Source organism: Cajanus cajan, chromosome 3 (assembly GCF_000230855.2).
Source record: "Cajanus cajan strain Asha chromosome 3, NIPB_CcT2T_4, whole genome shotgun sequence".
NCBI lineage: Eukaryota > Viridiplantae > Streptophyta > Magnoliopsida > Fabales > Fabaceae > Cajanus > Cajanus cajan.
This window is the reverse complement of record NC_138519.1, coordinates 68480632-68499887: the sequence shown is the minus strand read 5'-3', so window position 1 is coordinate 68499887 and position 19256 is coordinate 68480632. Positions and strand designations below refer to the sequence as shown.

Genomic DNA, 19256 nt, shown 5'->3' with positions numbered 1-19256 from the left:
TGTTATTTCTTCACGTATTTAAAGATAAATATTATTCTATGGCTATAGAAGATAAAATTTGAATTATTTGTAGCTGGAGGTTTGACCTTGGGGATTTAAATGAGTAAGGAGTTAAGATTAAAAATCCTTTTGTTGGTTGATATTAATGCTCATTTATCCTCACTGCAAGTGTAATTCAAATTTTTATATGTATATTTTCTAATATTAACTATTGCTACGCATGTTATGTGATTATAAATATTTCTTTGAAAATTGTTCTCGCTCCTTATTTTTCTTGTATAAAATATTTAATTAATTATAATGAAAAAATAGATGGACCTACCAACCGTACCAGGCCCTTTCTCTTCCGTTATTACTGTAGTTTTTCCGGGGTACCAGTTGGGCTATGGACGCATCTGCAAATGCCGTTACATTTCAGGGGTTAGGATTATCAACTTTTGTATTTTCGCCAACTCAACAAAATCTTTCCCCGTTATCATAGATGGCTAGATAATAGTCACTTTTTATTTACCTCCAACAAATCATGTTAATCCTATAGTGAACTTGTATCAACCCGATATGTAAACATTATTAAAAAAAAATTAGTGTAAAAAATAAGTAGTTTTAAAGTATGTACATTATTGTAAAAATTTTTGTTTGATATATGATGCAAATATAAAGTATTATATGTAAGCAAGTTTATAAAATTTTCTTTAATAATATTAATAATATAATGTACATAATTATTATATATGTAAAATATTGGAATTAATATTCACACGACTAGGCGGTTACACAATACATGCCTATTTACATACCATAGTTTCTTTTCTACTTTTTCTATAATATTTACATGGGTGGTTGAAATAAATTTACAATAAGATTGACATGATTAGCGGGTGGTAAAAAGAAAGTGACTACTATTGAGCCGTCGATCACTGTAGGGACTTCTTGGTTTGAAGAGAAGGTAAAAGATGACACCACCACTCCATTGAATGTGACTGCGTTTTCTACCGCGTCTACACTCCATGTAGTTCCAGAACAGATATCACTAAGGAAAATGTCCTGGAATGGTTGCACTAGTGCAAAAATTAGTTTTAAAATTGGAGTTTTAAGATTGGTTAAAAGGTGACCGATCTTACTAGTGACGCGGTGACAATTTTGTAAATAATGTGAACACTTTTAAGATCAGTTAAATTTTAACTGATCTTAAAAATAACCAATCTTAAAAGGTATGTCTGACACAACTTTTAAGATCGGTTACAAAAGAACCAATCTTAAAAGTGGTATACAAGATTGATTCTTTTAATACCCGATCTTAAAAGTGTAATATTTGGTAAAAGTTACACCGGTGTTATTATAACCCTTATCATTTTAAAATATATAAATTATTATTTAAACTTTTAAATTTATAATAAATAATTTAAATTGTATCATAATATTAATTTTAAATAGAAATAAGTAGATTGTTAATTATACAAGTAAGTATATATATATAAAATAAAGATTAATTAAACATACTATAATTATTATTATTGGTAATATAACTATTATATTTTTATAGCGGTTTGGACACACCAAAATAAAAGGGATCCAAAATAGTATAATTATGAGATTGTATAGTTGATGATAACTTAAATGAATTAATTTGTACTACTTATACTGACAGCATGCATCTACTTTTCGGTAACTTATCTCATCAGAACTCCACAGTTAAGCGTGCTTGACTTGGAGTAACATAGGGATGGTGACCTTCTGGGAAGTTTCCCAGAAAATGTGCAATAAGGACAAAACATGTTGAAAAGTGAAGTATCATGGAATAACATCCTTGAGAGGCTAAATATGAGGGTTGTTACATTAATAATTTAATTAAAATTAAACTACATTAATAATTTTATTAAAATTAAACAAAATTAAACTTGATACTTTTAAGATCGATTATTTCGTAACCGATCTTAAAAGTTGGACTTTTAAGATCGGTTAATTAACTGATCTTAAAAGTTTAATTTTTAAGATCGTCTCTTTTAAGATCGATTCTTTAACCGATCTTAAAAGTAAAAAATAACCGATCTTAAAAGTCTTTTTTCCACTAGTGCTGGCACATCCATCTATATGTATATATATATATATATATATATATATATATATATATATTTGTTTTCTATATAAATTAATTACAAATTTTAAATAAGAAACATAAGGAGTAAGAACAATAATCCAATAAATATCAACAGTTACATAACATGCATAGAAATATTTAATACTAGTAAATATATATTAATTTTTCTTGATATATATAAAAATTTGAATTATACTTGTAGTGACTAGTTAGGATAAATGAATATTATAATAACAAATAACTAAAAGTTATTTTACCTTAAATATTTACTCATTTAAATCTCCTAGGTAAACCTCAAACTACAAATTAATTCAAACTTTCATTCTTATGGCCATAAGATAATTTTTATCTTTATAAATAAATGAAGAAATAACAATAAATTTAATATATTCTTAATAAAACTATATTATAATTAATATTAATATCAAAAAATACTTGAAATAAATTATGTAAATAGAATGTATTAGGGAATATTAATCAAGTAAATGACATTGATAAATATCATAAAATAATTAAATAACATAAATTAGGAACACCTCATTAATTATTATGAATAAAAATTATCATAGATTAAGTAAATAAATGAGATTAGGGATATCTCACTAAATAAATACATACAAATTATAACATAATTAAATAAACATAATAACATATAAAATTTTAAAAAGATAAAGTTCTTCTCCCCCTTACCTTAATAAAAGATTAGTATTTCTTTTTAGAGAGAGCCTAGACTGTTTATCACAATTTTTTTTTTCTTTCTTCTTTCTCTCAATCTCCTTCTACGTTTACTCTCCTCTTCATCCTTCCACACTTCTTTCAAATTCTCAAGCCTATTTATAAGGGTTTTAGTAATGATTACTTAGTTGCAAATTGATGGTAATTTGGTTCTAATTAGCTTAATTTTACTTCCATTAGCTTTTTTTTGGTTTCTTATAGATAATATGGAAACAATTGAAATCAATTGCAGATAAGAATTCTGAATTAATGATAAGGAATTATCCGTGCATTTAATGCAACAGATTTTTTTTTCCATTTTTTTACACCCTTTCATAATGTTTATATATATATATATATATATATATTATTAATATATTTATATGTATAAAAATTTAATATACATATATATAATTTTTAAAATATTATTATTAAAAAAAATTGAGTCATAACTAAAAATAAATCATTAGGTAATAAAACATCCAAATTTATTTATTTTTAATAAGGTAACTAATAAAAAAATATTATTTTAAGAAAAAGATAATGATAAGAAAATTTATAATATTACATTGAAGTTTCAGAATATTACAGAGCACATTAACCACTTGTGTCTAACTCCTTGGTTTCACTACAGTTAGTATAATACAATTACTACATAGTGAAAAACATAAATTATTCAACTACTTTAGGGTTTACATGAAACAATACCTAGTCATTCATGCAATAGATATATGTATAGGATGTAGAAAACATAAAACAGTTCTTTCTTATATAACTGGAAAACATAAAGCCTCTACATATATATATACCTTGTATGTGTGTGTATATAATATACATCAAAGTGCAAAATAATGAAAGCCTAAAAATCATATCGTCGATCAAACATCTCTATACACATATACTATGTCAGAATAATATAACTCAAAACTAGGTTATCTCCAACATGATCGTCCCTCCACCAAGCAAGTCATCCAACCTAATCCTGTTCTACTTTATACCAAGTATGATCATTGTAATCCAACAATAAGGAAAAGAAAATGTAAGTTTGTGAAAAAAACAACACAATAACAAGTAATGAGATCAAAACTCAAGCAACATAAACAACTTAAACCAATAAGTTAGCTCAAAGCATAACATCAACTTCAATCACCATTCACAACTTACAACTTTCTCAACACAAGCAACTTCATACACAACTTAATAACTTTAAACAACTGATGTGTCATCATGTATATTAAATTATGAAGATCTCCTACATCTGGAGTCAGTAGTTTAAGTGACTTGACCCTACCGAACTATAATGTCTAACCTATCTTGTTCAAGTCAAGTATAAACAACTTTAGGCCACTTCAACACTTGTTTACAACTTATTTGATTTCTCGGGTTTTGCTACTTAAACTAAGAAAGTCTAGTATTATTTTTAGGGATAAAACAACGTGGGTGTAAGCCTACTACGACCTTAGCATGCATAACTAAGTCTATATGAAATTAATTTGTCGACTATCCTCCAAATACTATTACCTTTCTAGTAATTAGCTAAGGATTTTAATATCATATGTATAGCTCTATTTAAGGTGTTTGAACAATACAATGCCTTAGAAGATTAAGTTATGAAAGTATAATTTGTGAATGATGATAATGAAATTGTGACATTATGAGAATTGAATGCTGTAAATGAAATGTTTATGGAAAATTGTTAAACGGCAAATTGTTTGAGTGTGTACATTGATATCTTGGTAAAGTGAATGGAGTTTTGTCTTTGTATGTTGATGAGACTATTGTGACAAGTAAATTGACATACATTTGTGATGTGTATTGTTATAATATGATAATGTATTGAGTCATGTTTGACATGTATCATACGCATAACTAAGATTTAGCCTTTGAGCGGTGGCCTTCAGGCAACAGTTGATACTTGTGAGCCTTTGGGTAGTGGCCTTTGGGCAATAGTTGATAGTTATGAGCCTTCAAGTAGTGGCCTTCAAGCAACAATTGACAGTTGTGAGCCTTTGGGTGGTGGCCTTCAAGCAATAATTGACAATTGATTTTACTAGCGTCATATGTATATGCATTTTGAGGTCTGTGTCCATTGCATCATATGTATATGTATATAAGTGAATTTATGTGATGACTTATATTGGTCATATGATATATGTATTATTAGTCAAATTGTATTTTTTTTGTACCAATATATCTGTCAGTAGTCTGTTATGTTTTATATTTTTTCCTCTTTTCTTGTGTTTAACTATTCGACTATATTCTACATCGTGAGTCAAAGTGAGATGTTTCTCACTTCCCTTATTTTGTGTGTGTCTCTATTGTTTGTTCTTGCAGGTAATTTATATCATGAGATTGAGGATGTTGCTACTCTAATAGGATGTGACATTGGAGTTTAGTTAGAATTGATTTTTCTCTGAGTTATGTTTTAGGACATTGTTATTTTAAGGTATTAAATTTCATTTGGTTTCTTTGTTAAAATGTGGTGCTCTCTATGTTGAATATTTGGAAATAATTTTGATAGAATTTTTTTTATTTAGTTTTATTTATTCGCGTATTATTGTATGCGGGATAGAGTGTGTCATACCATGCAATTATATAGAATTAAATATATCTACTTATCAATTACTACAAATAAAGCACATAAGAAAAGTATAGAACACAATCACAGTGTACAATAAAAAATTAAGATTTCTCCCTCACACAACATACACGACAGAAAAGAGATTGAGATCAATCTCACTATCCCATTGATATTCCTCATCCCAAAGTGAGCTACTCACTCCCCTTTACCTTGATGAATGTCAAACATAGGGTACGAATCTCCGAAATGATCTTTGAAAGCCTCTGATTTTCCAAGCTCTTTATAAGCATAGGGAGAAAGTAAGCATAGGGAAATGTAATCTCCTAGTATCTCCTTATAAAGCCTCCTAACTCGGATTTTAATCTATCGGTAAAACAACTAACCATAGTTACGCTCTTTGTCCCTTAATTATTCATAACTTATAGATAAATACATAAAATTTCCAACACAATAAATTAATTTCACAACCTTTATTTTTTTTTATAAATATTCTTATTTATAAAACATCTCAATTAGATAATTAAATCTCTTACTAATTTATTTGGATAAATTTGGAGTGTTACGAATAACAAAATTATTCCATATGTGCTATTTCAGAGAAGAAAAAATAAAGTTACAAGGATTTTATTTTTATAAAAAGGGAATGTGGATTTTGGGGAGAAAATATAGAAAGAAAATTTGGAGAAGAGAAAAAAAAAAAAGAGAAACAAAAACTTTTTGGAGAGAGTAATGAAAAAATATAAAATTGGTTTTTATTGGAAGAATGAAAAATAAAAATAAAAATTATTTGCATAGGTGAAAGGATATTTGAAGGTATTTCCCAATAAATTTTCGTATAAACTAAGTAATGTGCTATATTAGACAATCAATCAAAATTAGCTCAAAATATATTATGTGTTACTCATAAAATATTTTTATAAATTTATCCAAATACTCTCATAAGTACTTATAAAATAAAATAAGTACCATAAGTTGTTCATAAGCTCTTCCGAACAAGCCTAAAATAACAAAGGTTTGATAGAAATAAAATAAAAATAACTAAAATTAAAAGTATTAAAATAAAATCTCCAAAGTTTTATATTTAAGGTTTAATTGTTTTAGATGAGCACTTTAAATTAAGAATTTTACTTTAAACTTTATAATTAAGGATAGCTTAAATAAAAGTTTAAACCCTTTAAATAAGATTATTTTAATTTTAATCCTCTTAATTCTAATTATTTTCCTTTTAATCCTCTTAATTTTAGTTAATTTTGTTTCAGTTCTACCAAATTTTGGTTGTTTTTATTTTAGTCTTTTTCTATTCTAGTCCTTATAATGTTTTTGCTTATTTATTTATTTATTTATTTTGGTTCTTATATATTTTTTAAACTTTTTTCCATTAGGTTTAATGAATGAAAATGAAATAAAAAAAAAATTCACAGGGACAAAAATATTTTGTTTCTTTTAAAAGAACTAAAATTAAAAATATCCTATTTTACATCACTAAAAAATATTTAAATCTTAATTAATATAAAGATAATAAATTATATTTTTATAATCTTTAATTAAAACATGAAAGTAACCTTTCAAAATTTATAAATTAAACAAGGAATTCAAATCATTTTCAAACTTTTGAAATATTAAAAAAGAAGTTTATATGTGAATGTGATCATCATCATCTTTTTGACCTAAGAAAAATTTGAAACTAATGAAAGTAAAAAACTGAAACGAAAATAAGGAAAAAAGTTAATTGTCTTTAATGACTCTTTATATTTTGCCAAATCATATATTTGTTTTTTTCTGTCAATTTCAACTTTCCTGATTGCATTCACTTTTTCAATAAAAAGTTGACTTTTGCAACGTGGTTTTACTGCTAAAAACTTTAACACACTCAGATCAGTTATTTCTTTAATTCTTATCACTTTCAAGTTTCAATTTTTCATAAAAAATATAATATCTATTACTAAAAAAAATACCATGCAGTACATATAATATTTATCATTAAAAATTATATAATGTGTTTGTATATTGTTGAAAAATGTAATTATAAGTAATAACGATCCATATATAATATATATTATTAAATTCTTATGTAAAATTAACACTAAAATCATGTGTATCTATATGTAATGACGGATCTACAGTGAGAGTGTACAAATATATCTCTCATTTTAATTAAATTAGTAATATATATTTTAAAATATTATATTTTACACCTCCTAATTTTATATATTAAATCTATTAATGATTGTTTTTGACATTTATTTTTTGTTTTTTTGAATATATATAATGATGATGATTTTAATTTTTTTTAAATTATCCCCACTATGTCTTGAATTTATTATTGACTATTGTCAAATAAATTTATATTACATATTTTGTATTTATAGTAATATTTTTTTTTATATGTTACTATATGAATTTTTTTATAGTGATTAAAAAAAAAACCATCATCTAATGCCTTTATTTCTTGTGTAAAGTTTTACTATTAAAATCAATATACATCATTAATCTTACATTGATATTTCATGTATGAAAATTTCAATTTTATTAACTATGAATCACTTGTAATATTTAACAATACAAGCTTTTATATCCTTATATATATATATATATATATATATATATTTTTTTTTTCTTTCAATAAGAGTAGTTGGTATGTTAGTAAATTAAGTTCTTATAATTTAACTGTGAATGTTTAGCTTTAAAAAAGGTAATGAGTACAATTAAATAAATAGTTAATGCAACTTTACATCTTTTGACTAATTATCATTAATCACACAAAAACCGATCCATTGGCTTATTTGTCCATATATATGATGTGGTGAGTGAAAAACAACTCAAATTTGATACCAAGTCTCAGTGCAATGTATGTAATGTGTGAAATTCTGCATTACCGGTTACTACTTCAACGTTCAGGGCTGAAAGTCCCGATGATAAATGTAAGGATGTGGTTTTCATAAAAAGTAACCGAAAATAATTCAAAGAGAAAGAGAGAGTAATGTCCAAAACTTGACATTTGGTATCATTGTGATGAAAAAGAGAGTTCATGATGTTGAAACCGCTATATAAACAACCCAAGACTCCTCCTCTTTTTCATTCTCTCCCTCACTTCTTCTGCATGCTCTTCAATTCTTTCTCTCAGAATGGCAACAAAAAAGTGGCTAAGCATAGTTGTGGATGGGAACTCAGCTTTGACTCCTTCTTGGCCCAAGATTGTTTCTGAGTATCTTGCAAAGATTGTCAGGTTTGAAAATTCTTGCAGGCTATACCCTCATCCTCATGTATCATCTACATTAATTTGCAACTTTTATGGCCTTCAATTTATGCTATAAAGATATTGAACTAACGATTGTCATTCATAAGCATGCTTGATTCATTGATTTGTTTTTTTATGTTGTTTTGGGTACAATTAACTTTTCATAAAACGTTTGACAACATATAAGTGATCTTGAAGCACATTACTCTTAATATATATAATTAGTCTTGTATGATATGTAATTAAAATGGTTTTTATATTAAAAAATTTAAAAACATATCATAAAGTAATTGGCTGAGATCATGTGGTGGTCCATATAATCAACTCTCTTATACTACCTTGTAATTTTTCGTAGTATATGAGTAGGGGGGAAAAATTAAAAGGGAGAAAAATCGTTTTAAGAGATAAACATTTTAGTTTTGTATTATATATATATATATATACTGGTGAATACTTTTTTTAACTTGGGTGAGTCCGAAATTGGATCCACTCCAGCTTCTCTCTGTGTAGCAGGGAAAAGTACAAAGAGAAAAGAGAAATTTGAAATTTAAATTAAAAAAAGAATAGAGAGGAAATAAGAGAGATAAAGACAATGGATAGAGTAACGGCTGAGAGAGTCTATGTCCGTTTAGTCCTAAGTCCCCTAAGTCCCACAGTAAGGTTTTATTTATTTATTATTTTTATTATTTATTATTTATTTTTACACAGCATCCTCCTACAGTAAGAGTTAGTTACTTCTTATTATTATTGTTTTATATAAGGTAAATTTGACGTTCATGTCGGTGGGAGAAAAACATAACCCAAAGAAAATAATTTTATTAAATTTTTAATAATAAATGTTATTTTATTTTTACTTTATGTTTTTGTTGTTATAAATTTATATAAGAAAAAGCAAAATAAAAGTTTTTTTTATAGTATTTTTAGATAAACATGAGAATAAAAAATAATGTAAACATTTTATAATTAAAAGTAAAGATAAAAAAGTATTTCTTCAATCTAAATAATACTTTATTTTTCTGTGTCTTTTTCTCTCAATCACGGAAATGTAGGATTAAAAAAGTGTAGGATAACATTGCATGCAGAATCTAAAAACTGCTTTGCTCTAATTCTCTAATGTTCAATGCACATTCAATTCTATGTAAATATAAATTAGACTGGGTGCTTCACATCGTGCAAAGTAGTGTGTTCTATTATTCCATGTTTATGAATCAAAGAGACGAGTAAATAACTTGATAATGACTTCAAAACTGATAAATATTAAGTGTTAATCAAGAGTCCTCATTTTATTTGTCACTATTCAAAGAGATTCAATTTTTAAACCAAGTCTATTTAAATATTAAACATTTCAGGCTTAATTGATAAAAAGTGTGGCTATTACATTCTATATCATCCATAATTAGTTTATATAAAGCCAACCTGGTTCTATGATTGAAACCGTGGATGGCTTAATTTGCTCAATCTAAGATTTACATATGTAACCCCTAGTTTGTGAATTGAATTTTCTCTCACGTGTATTATTTATTCCCCTATTAATTATACAGGGCCTTCTTTGACAACTCAAGAAGACAGGTAATTTATAGTTTTTCTGTATTTGAATTTTCGATGTTATGATCTTGTAAAGTTATAGAATTGCTTGATATACACTGTATTATTTATCCATCACATCTAAAAATTAAAAACTTCCCAATATATATTATTCCCATATTAGTGTGTTTTTGAATGAAGGTAAGCCAATATAGTATGGTTTTCAAATGCATAGATAAAGTCAATGAAAATATCACCAGTAGAAAATTTATCGCCTTGGAGGAGAGATAAGCCTAGAGTAGAAGGGTTTGGCTCTTGGTGGGACCATGAGTCTTTGGGTTATATCTTTAAAAAAAATATCATGTAATAATTAACACACTCATATAATACTTCTTATTAAAAATTACTTTTAACTACATTATAAATTTAATATATGTTAATATATTGTTAAAATATGTAAGTATAAATTATAGTGACACATAATATATTTTGTTGAATATGATTTAAAATCAATATTAAAATTAAGTAATTATATGTCAAACAAATTTATATCTACATATATTGTATCTATAGTAATATTTTTTATATGTTACTGTATATAATATTTTTCGTAATATTAGATTTTTTTTTTAAACTGACATGTTATATATTGATATACTAGTATTATTATTATTTTTTTTTTAATTTTTGCCTATTTCCTAAAAGTAAATATATTTTACTTGACCATGTATCATTTGATGTCTTACATACAGGTAGTTATTCCTTCTTGTGAGCTTGGTTTAATAATGTACAACGCCAACAATTCAGACCTAGGTACTTCTTTATGTTTTGCATATTTTTAAACTAAGAATTATTCCCATTATATATGTCTGCTATACAGACTCTTTATCTTCAGATGATTTTTTTTTAAAAAAAAAATTATTGTGTACAGGTTATAACGTCCAATTTATCAAGTGGACAACAGATGTAGATCACTTTTTAGGCACTCTGTCGCGTTTAACTTTCAATGGGAATAATGAAAACCAACATACCATAGTACAAGGTTTGGCAGAAGCTTTAGTGGTAAGTTAATTAACACACATATACACATATACATTTTGTCCATATTTCGTTATTGATTTAATTTTCTTACATAAATTACTGTAACAATGGAAATAACAATTTGAAACTTGGACTAATCAGATGTTCACAAGAAATATGTCAGTAAAAGAGTACTTCAAGGGTGAAAGACATTGTATTCTTGTGGCAACAGGTGACCCTGTCCCACAGAAAATGTTAGTAACTTTGCCTACAGTTGAAGAAGGAAAATTTGTTGTAGAAAATTTCAAAATTTTAAATGCTCACTTTTTAGAGGTGGCTAAAATGTTTAAATCGGTAATTTCCTTGAACTCTAAAATTCTTACACTTTCCTTCATTATTATAACTCCTATTTATACTGACTATGTCCATGTTATTACACACAGCTAGAAGTATCCCTTTCAGTAATTACTCCAAAGCAACATCCAATGTTTCGCTCGATTTTCAATGTGGTAAAGCTTAATTTATCTCTTATAATATATAACTTCCTTTCACAGATAACTTATTTGTTGACAGGGACGGAGCCAGGATTTCAATACTGGGGGGCCGAGAATTGGAATGATCAAATGAGGCGCTACATTTTTTTAAAAAAAAAAAAATTCCAAAGTGATATCACATAGCAGGCCGTACCAGAAGTCCAAAAGTTGAATAAAAAAATAAATTTGGGTTATTCATTTAATTATACATATGAGTTTATATTAAAAATACGGGGTGCCATATAGTAATATATATGTATATAAAAAAAAATTAAAATTGTTGGGGGGGCCGTGGCACCCGTAGGTCCCCCCTTGGCTCCGTCCTTGTTTGTTGGCTTTTCATAAGATATCTATTTTCATATATACTAATTGAATCAGAGACTGTGTACATACTCGATCACCACAAACATTAAATGGCATGATCATGCATGGTCACATAATACCTAGTAGCGTATCTACTATAATGCTAGACTGCTAGTAACAATGATGGAAGTGTTAGTGAACCCTTTTAGTCATGCTAAGTCAAGATCTAAAATTGCAAATTACAATTATTATAGCAATAAATATCATCAGTTCATAAGTGCATTGCATTCACAGTAATTGCCTTGTTAAAAATAGACTCTCCCCAAGCTGAAAATGCTACGTGAATACTTTATGTATATCACAATGCAAAATGAATCAAGATATTTCAAGATAGGATATTATATTTTCGTTAAAATTCAAGCAAAAATGAACAAGTTCTGGGATTCATCAAATTACCAAGCAATTATTTATATGAATGTGTTACTAAGATTTTGTACACACGTACGCAAATATAATTAATCCAATTAAAACTAATATTCCAATGAACGATCATCTATATTGCTAAATAAAGTTTTCTGCAGGAGTAAGAAATTTTGTGTTTTGATTAGCATATAATTTTTCCACCTTCTTTTGTAGGGAAATGCTCTAGTGGAAAACACTCATGTCATTAACTATGGAAATGATCAGTTTACTGTTTTTTTGTCAAGAAACTTTAAGGAGGCTTATAATGTCCTTCACAACAAAGGAGTAATGGATTCACTTTCAAATAAAAGTGTAGAATCAACGAACGCTACAACTTTTATTTCACTTGCCTCAATTTTCAATAACGGTACGTCCTCTAGGTTCTCTTTCTCTCTTCCTCTCTCTCTCTCTTTCTCTTTCTTTATATATATGTGTCATCAATTCTTAATTATATTTTTCTTCTCATCATCTTTCCCTGGTACTATAGCTTGTTGCTCCTTTATTCTGATAGAACATATAATTAGTTTGTATAATTAGTTATAGATAAAGTAGAGTAATTTATTAATGAATATAGTTATAACTATGTAGCGATAACAATCTTCTGACAAAAGCCATGAAAAGTTGCACCTCATATTTTTTTTTAATCTAATTTATTAGTATTGAAGATCTAATGGATATTTTTATAGATTTAATTACTTCTATTTCTCCTGTATCACATTAGTGATCATTAGGAAAATTAATCTAATCTCTTCTCGGTGGACAAGTCCGAAAATGTTTAATTTAATGTCTACTCCAATTGTTAAGTTCCTTTGTTGTTCATCTTTTTCTTTTTGTTTAATATTTTCAGGAGCCCTATTACCAGCTAGTAGCATGCCCATTGAAGAAAAAACCATGGAGGCTGTCCAAAATGTTAGTATTTTACGTATAACTTTTCTTCTTTAAATTTGAGGTTTATTTGATGAAATATTTCGATTTTTTTTTTCTCATTTCACCTCCAAGGAGTTAAATTCTTTTATTACAATGTTTAATTTCTACCTATGTCGGGTTCATTACTAATTAATTTTTCTTTTACTTGCTATGATAAAAATACATTATTGTTCAGGAGTTTGCAAGCACCCTACCCCCGGTTAACCCACAGGCAACTACATATGTTCCTTCAACCAGCTGCTTCTCCCTGCCAATGAATTTCGCTGATGATTTTTTGGCAGAGCTAGATAACAACACTGATGATGTTTTTAATCCAAGGAAAAAAAACAGGACATCTGAAGCAACATTACGATGGGACACTTTAAAAGACCTTTACCAACCAGAGCAGCGGATTCCTTTAGAGGATATTCTTAGACAAGGGCAAACACAAGAGTTGAGGGACATTGCAGCACAAAGTGTAACAAATGACACAACTTCAACTATTGGATTGAATTCATCCACTTCCATAGCTGGAGAAGGATCTTCCAAAGGACCAACTCATGAACCGGTAGTGAACCTTATTCCCAGCTCAGAAAACTGCTCAAACTCTAGTTTGTCATTTCCTCAATACAATCCAAATTTATGGCCTGTAGAACCAAATTCATGGTCTCGCCCAAGTGGTATGGATGACACAACAGTTGGATTAACAACTGTTGACCCTCCTCAACTTGGTGCTTCATTTGGTAATTCCACAGGTGGTATGAATAGCACAACACTTGGATTAGGAACTGCTGATCCTTCACAAGTTCGTGTTTTATTTGGTAATTCAACAATTGATGTGAATAGCACAACAGTTGGATTAACAACTATTGATCCTCCACAAGATTCATTTGGTAATTCAACAAGTGGTATGAATAACTCAACAGTTGGGTTAACAACTATTGATTCTCTCCAACTTGATGTTTCATTTGGTAATTCAACAAGTGGTTTGAATAACACATCAGTTGGATTAGCAACTATTGATCCTTACCAACTTGGTGCTTTATTTGGTAATTCAACAAGTGTTATGAATAGCACAACAATTGGATTAACAACTATTGATGCTCTCCAACTTGGTGCTTCATTTGGTAATTCAACAAGTGATACGAATAGCACAATGGTTGGATTAACAACTACTGAGTCTCTCCAACTTGGTGTTTCATTTGGTATTTCAACAAGCGGTATGAATAGCACATCATTTGGATTAGCAACTGTTGATCCTCTCCAACTTGGTGATTCATTTGATAATTTCACAAGTGGTATGAATAACACAACACTTGGATTATCAACTATTGCTCCTCTCGAACTTGGTGCTTCATTTGGTAATACAACAACTGGTATGAATAGCACAACAATTGGATTAGGAACTATTGGTTCTACCCAACTTGATGCTTCATTTGGTAACTCCATGTTCCCTAATACAATGGGAAACTCACTCGGTCAATTTGAATCAAGCTCATCATCACCAAGCTTCCCAGTACTTCCTTGTGGTAGTAGTGAGCGACAACTTCCAATGAACCATCACTACAACATGACTGGATTTAGTCCTCAAGGTACACCTGCAAATACTACGGTTTCTCTTCAACCTAATCATACACATTTTCGGCCTCGCCCGCCATCTCTTGCAGACAAGGGAAACTTCGAGAAAGCATGGGAGGTATACTAATTTGCTCATTATTCCATAAATGACCAACATAAGATGCTATGATACTTTCAAAAGCTTATAATGAAAGTTATATACTTGCACTTTAATCGCATATATGTTAATTTATTTGTTACAAAATACAAAATGGCTTCCCAGTTCCATGATTGAAGTCCTATTTGAATTAAATATTTGATTTTAATATATAGGTTTATGCTTTCATACTTACGTATACCAGTGTTTAAGTAAATTTTATATATCAAATTTGACAGAATAAGTTTTTGGGAACTCTAAAATATTTCAAATTTGATTTTAGTTTTTCAAAAATTTTGTCCTATTTTTGTTCTTTTAATTTAGAAATATCTCACTTTTGATCTCAAAAAATATTTTTTTTGACAATTTATAACTTTCATTTGATATTAATTTTAATTATTTTAAGGATTAAAAGTAAAGTATTTCTAAATTAGAGAGACAAAACTAAGATAATATTTATCTGGATAATTAAAATCAAGTTTAGAAAATGTTAGATGGACGGAAAATATGCTTTTTCCAATTAAATTTATTGTTAGTTTTGGAATGAAGGAACATGTTATGCTATATGTGGTGTGAGCTGCAGATATATTTTGTATTTTATTGCATTAGTCCTGTATCTGCACTATTTATCCTATTAAATATCTGATTAGTTAGAAGATAGAATACGTGCTTAGAAATATATATTATATAAATATTAAATTTAGTAATACAGTTTTATACGATTTATAGAGATGTTTTTACGATGAATGTTTTTCCTTGTACATCTAGGGATGTTTGGTTGGAAAATTTGACTCAAAGAGCATAATCATTGTTCAAGCAAAGGTATGAAATAATTTGTTAATTGTAAAAAAATATTTCTTGACTCATAATTGATGTCTAATTTGTTAGATGAGATACATCAGAAAGGGCATTTTATTCCTATATTTTAAATTTTGATCGACCTGTATTGTAACAATTACGAGACTTGACTACAAAATAGCTAAATTTCTCACCCTTTTCTCCCGTGTGAAACAGGCCTTGAGGAAACCAACATCAGTTAACATGTAAGTGGATCCTAATTAATTGTCCAATTCTAAATTTTCTGTAGTGTATCAATGGTGTTAATTAGAAAAATAAACATTTCCCTAATCCTAATTAAGGAAAAAAATGATGATATTAAAAATACAAAGTTTGTTTAAAATCTTTGAATTAAATAACAAGTATTTAATTTTCTTTAATTAAGGTCATTACAATATTAAGTTTGTCGGAATCATGACTTAAAATTTTCTCAATAAAAATCCAAAAATTCACGTACGCATGATTTCTTAAACTCGCTGTTGTTTCTATATTATTGTTGGTCCTTGCAGTGTTACTGGTAACTGGCCGGGTAGGCTGAACATCTCCATCTTCATACCCAAAAAGGCTGTCAACCATACAATGGGGTAATTTATGGATATATATATGATGTTATACTGTCTTTTAATAATAAACATTAATTCTTATGATGAAATCTTACACATATTTTAACAATATATGCACTTAGGATTATTGGTGGACCCACTGATTACATGTTCTTTGAGGTATCTCAATTCAGCAATGATGATTTGTTCAACCACTTGAAGATTAAAAATTTGGTGAGTCATATGTATGAGAAATCGATTCTCTAATATGTTAATTTTTAACATAAAAAAATCTTTTACCTGTCTGCTGCTATTGACCGAATGGATATATATATCTAGCAGCTTATAAATGTTTTTTTAGTTTATAAGGAAGATTTTAACGTTACATCTTTGTGCAGTGTGCAAAAATTGATCTCCCTTCAAATACTCTAATCTTATCTACAACTGAATGCAAGTATCACTACTTAGGAGCACTTTTCCCAGCGGTGAGTGTGATGTCAATATTTGCAAGTAGTCTTTTGATCGAATGTTTAGAGCTATTCGCAGTGCTTTTTTCAATATATATGAATTTGACTAATCAGTGAATGACACAGGGTACGATATTTGTTGAACCTGTCGTAGATGAATTTGGTTGTCAAGAGTCAAACCAGCCCTAAGTCATGAAGAAAAAGGTTTGAAGAAAGAGACCAATCATGAGATCATGCTGCATGCAATGCAACTGCACTGGTTCTTCCTTAGTATGTCTTCAGCATTATATGCAATGAAAATGAAACACTATTCACCAAAGACGTATCCATTAAATTGATGCTAAGGAAAAAACCGTTAATGGTAGGCACCTGATGCTGTAGCAACTTAATTTGCATATGCAGTTTGCATTTGGTTATGGTTTGTTTGGTTTTAGTTCTGTTTATTGGCTTAGTCATATATATACTGCGAATTTAAGATATTTTTATGGCTCTTTGTTATATTAGTACACATAAAAATTATGACATTGATATATGGTTTTTAGGTACATGTAAGTAGTGGTTGCTAAGTTCTTGTGTGTTTCAAATTTCATTGCGTTTTGTATCATTGAAACGTGGAATCGGTTTCATTTGAATTAGAATGTTGCTATTGCCATAATGCCATATATTCAATAAATTGGTCAGAATCATTTAATCAAACACTTGAAAAAAACAACTATTTTTAAGACAAAAGAAGAAAAAAGGTTTTATCTTATTGTACTGAACCTCCGCTAGCTGGGCTTCTTCGGAAACCCATAAAATGCTTTCCTGTATTTTTTTTTAAAATATTATAAATGCTTTCCTGTATTCTTTTTAAATATTATAAATGCTTTTATGAAACTAACTAAAAATAGTTAATGTTAAATAACCAATTCAAATATGTTAATTTTAATTATTTAAATATCCTTATAAATATTTTCTTGAAAATTTTAAACTTTTAAAAAATGTTATAATTTTTTTAAAGTTGAAAATAATTAAGATTAAATTAGTATTTTCAAATTTATTATTAATTTTTATTATTTAAAAGTTAGAAAAATGTTTTGAAGAAATTTAAATTTTAAGAAAATATTATAAGTGATTCCTTATTGATATTAGTCTTTATATTAATATTGTAAACCAAGTTTCTTATATTGTTTTAATTCATTTTATATATTTTTTGTGTAGTTTTACTTTCCCCCACAATTCACTTGTGCATTGCAAAAGATCCATGGTTAGTAGGAACAATAATAATGTCGGTATATTTTAAAATAGTCAAGATTGTTTAGTTCTTACAAATTATCATTTCTTTCACTAAATATGAATGATGTTATAGAGACAACAACATCCAACTAAAATGATATTTTCTAGATAATAATAAAAATTTAATGAAAGACAACATGTTTAGGAAAGTGAATTAATGAGTTAATTAGCGGGAGAAAGATAGGTCCTTTGAACGCATTTGTTATGGGAAATATTTTTACTTGTTTGAAAATCTCAAATCAAGAATCATGATTTTTTATGTTTGATAGTTATTTTAAGAAAAAGTTTTCAAAATATTATTTTCCTAGAAATTATTTTTATTTCACTTTTCTATAAAAACATTCTCATGGGTAAGAATCTAATTTTATCAAGTTATGAGAAAAGTTTCACCATATATTATAGTATCTATTTTTATAACAAAAAACTTTTTCTTTCTCTTTTGCTCTCTTTTTCTATTTCTATATATTTCTCTTTTTCCCTCTCTCTCTCACACTCTTACTCTCACTGCCCTTCTCTTCCTCTCTCCTTCTCTCTCTCTCTCTCCCTCTCCCCCCTCTCTCTTCTTCTATTTTTCTTTTTACCTCTCTTAATTTTTCTCTTTCACTCTCACTCTCCCTCTCTTCCTTTCTCCCTCTCCCTCTCCCTCTCCCTCCCATATATATATATATATATATATATATATATATATATATATATATATATATATATATATCTTATATTTTATTATTTCTTGACTTTATCAATTTTAATAATATTATTGAAATTTGTTTTGTTTCTATAGTTTGATAATATTTGTTAACATTTATTTATTTATTTTTATTTGAATGAAATAATATATTTTTATCCTTCTTAATTATTATGTAGCATTTTTTTATTTTTCTTTTGTTGAATTCTGTATTTAAACAATTTTAACTATAGATTTTTAACTTTTTAAAATAGTTTAATGTTATATTTGTAATAAAATTTGAATAAATAAGTATATCTAATAAGTTTATTTTAATAAAAGATATTTTTATAAAAAAAATATTTATATACAGAAATA

At 27.6% G+C, this 19256-nt stretch overlaps 1 protein-coding gene across 1 annotated transcript; it reads left to right on the top strand.

Moving 5' to 3' along the window:
• Positions 1-7780: 7780 nt before the first annotated feature.
• LOC109788078 (uncharacterized) lies at positions 7781-18506 on the top strand. Its single transcript, XM_083071147.1, has 15 exons — positions 7781-8619; positions 10173-10200; positions 10908-10968; positions 11087-11217; positions 11338-11529; positions 11619-11684; positions 12648-12840; positions 13321-13382; positions 13576-15075; positions 15862-15915; positions 16108-16136; positions 16440-16514; positions 16616-16706; positions 16871-16957; positions 17066-18506. The coding sequence occupies exons 1-15, from the start codon at positions 8519-8521 to the stop codon at positions 17126-17128; spliced, it is 2733 nt and encodes a 910-aa protein (XP_082927273.1). The 5' UTR covers positions 7781-8518; the 3' UTR covers positions 17129-18506.
• The last annotated feature ends 750 nt before the right edge of the window (positions 18507-19256 follow it).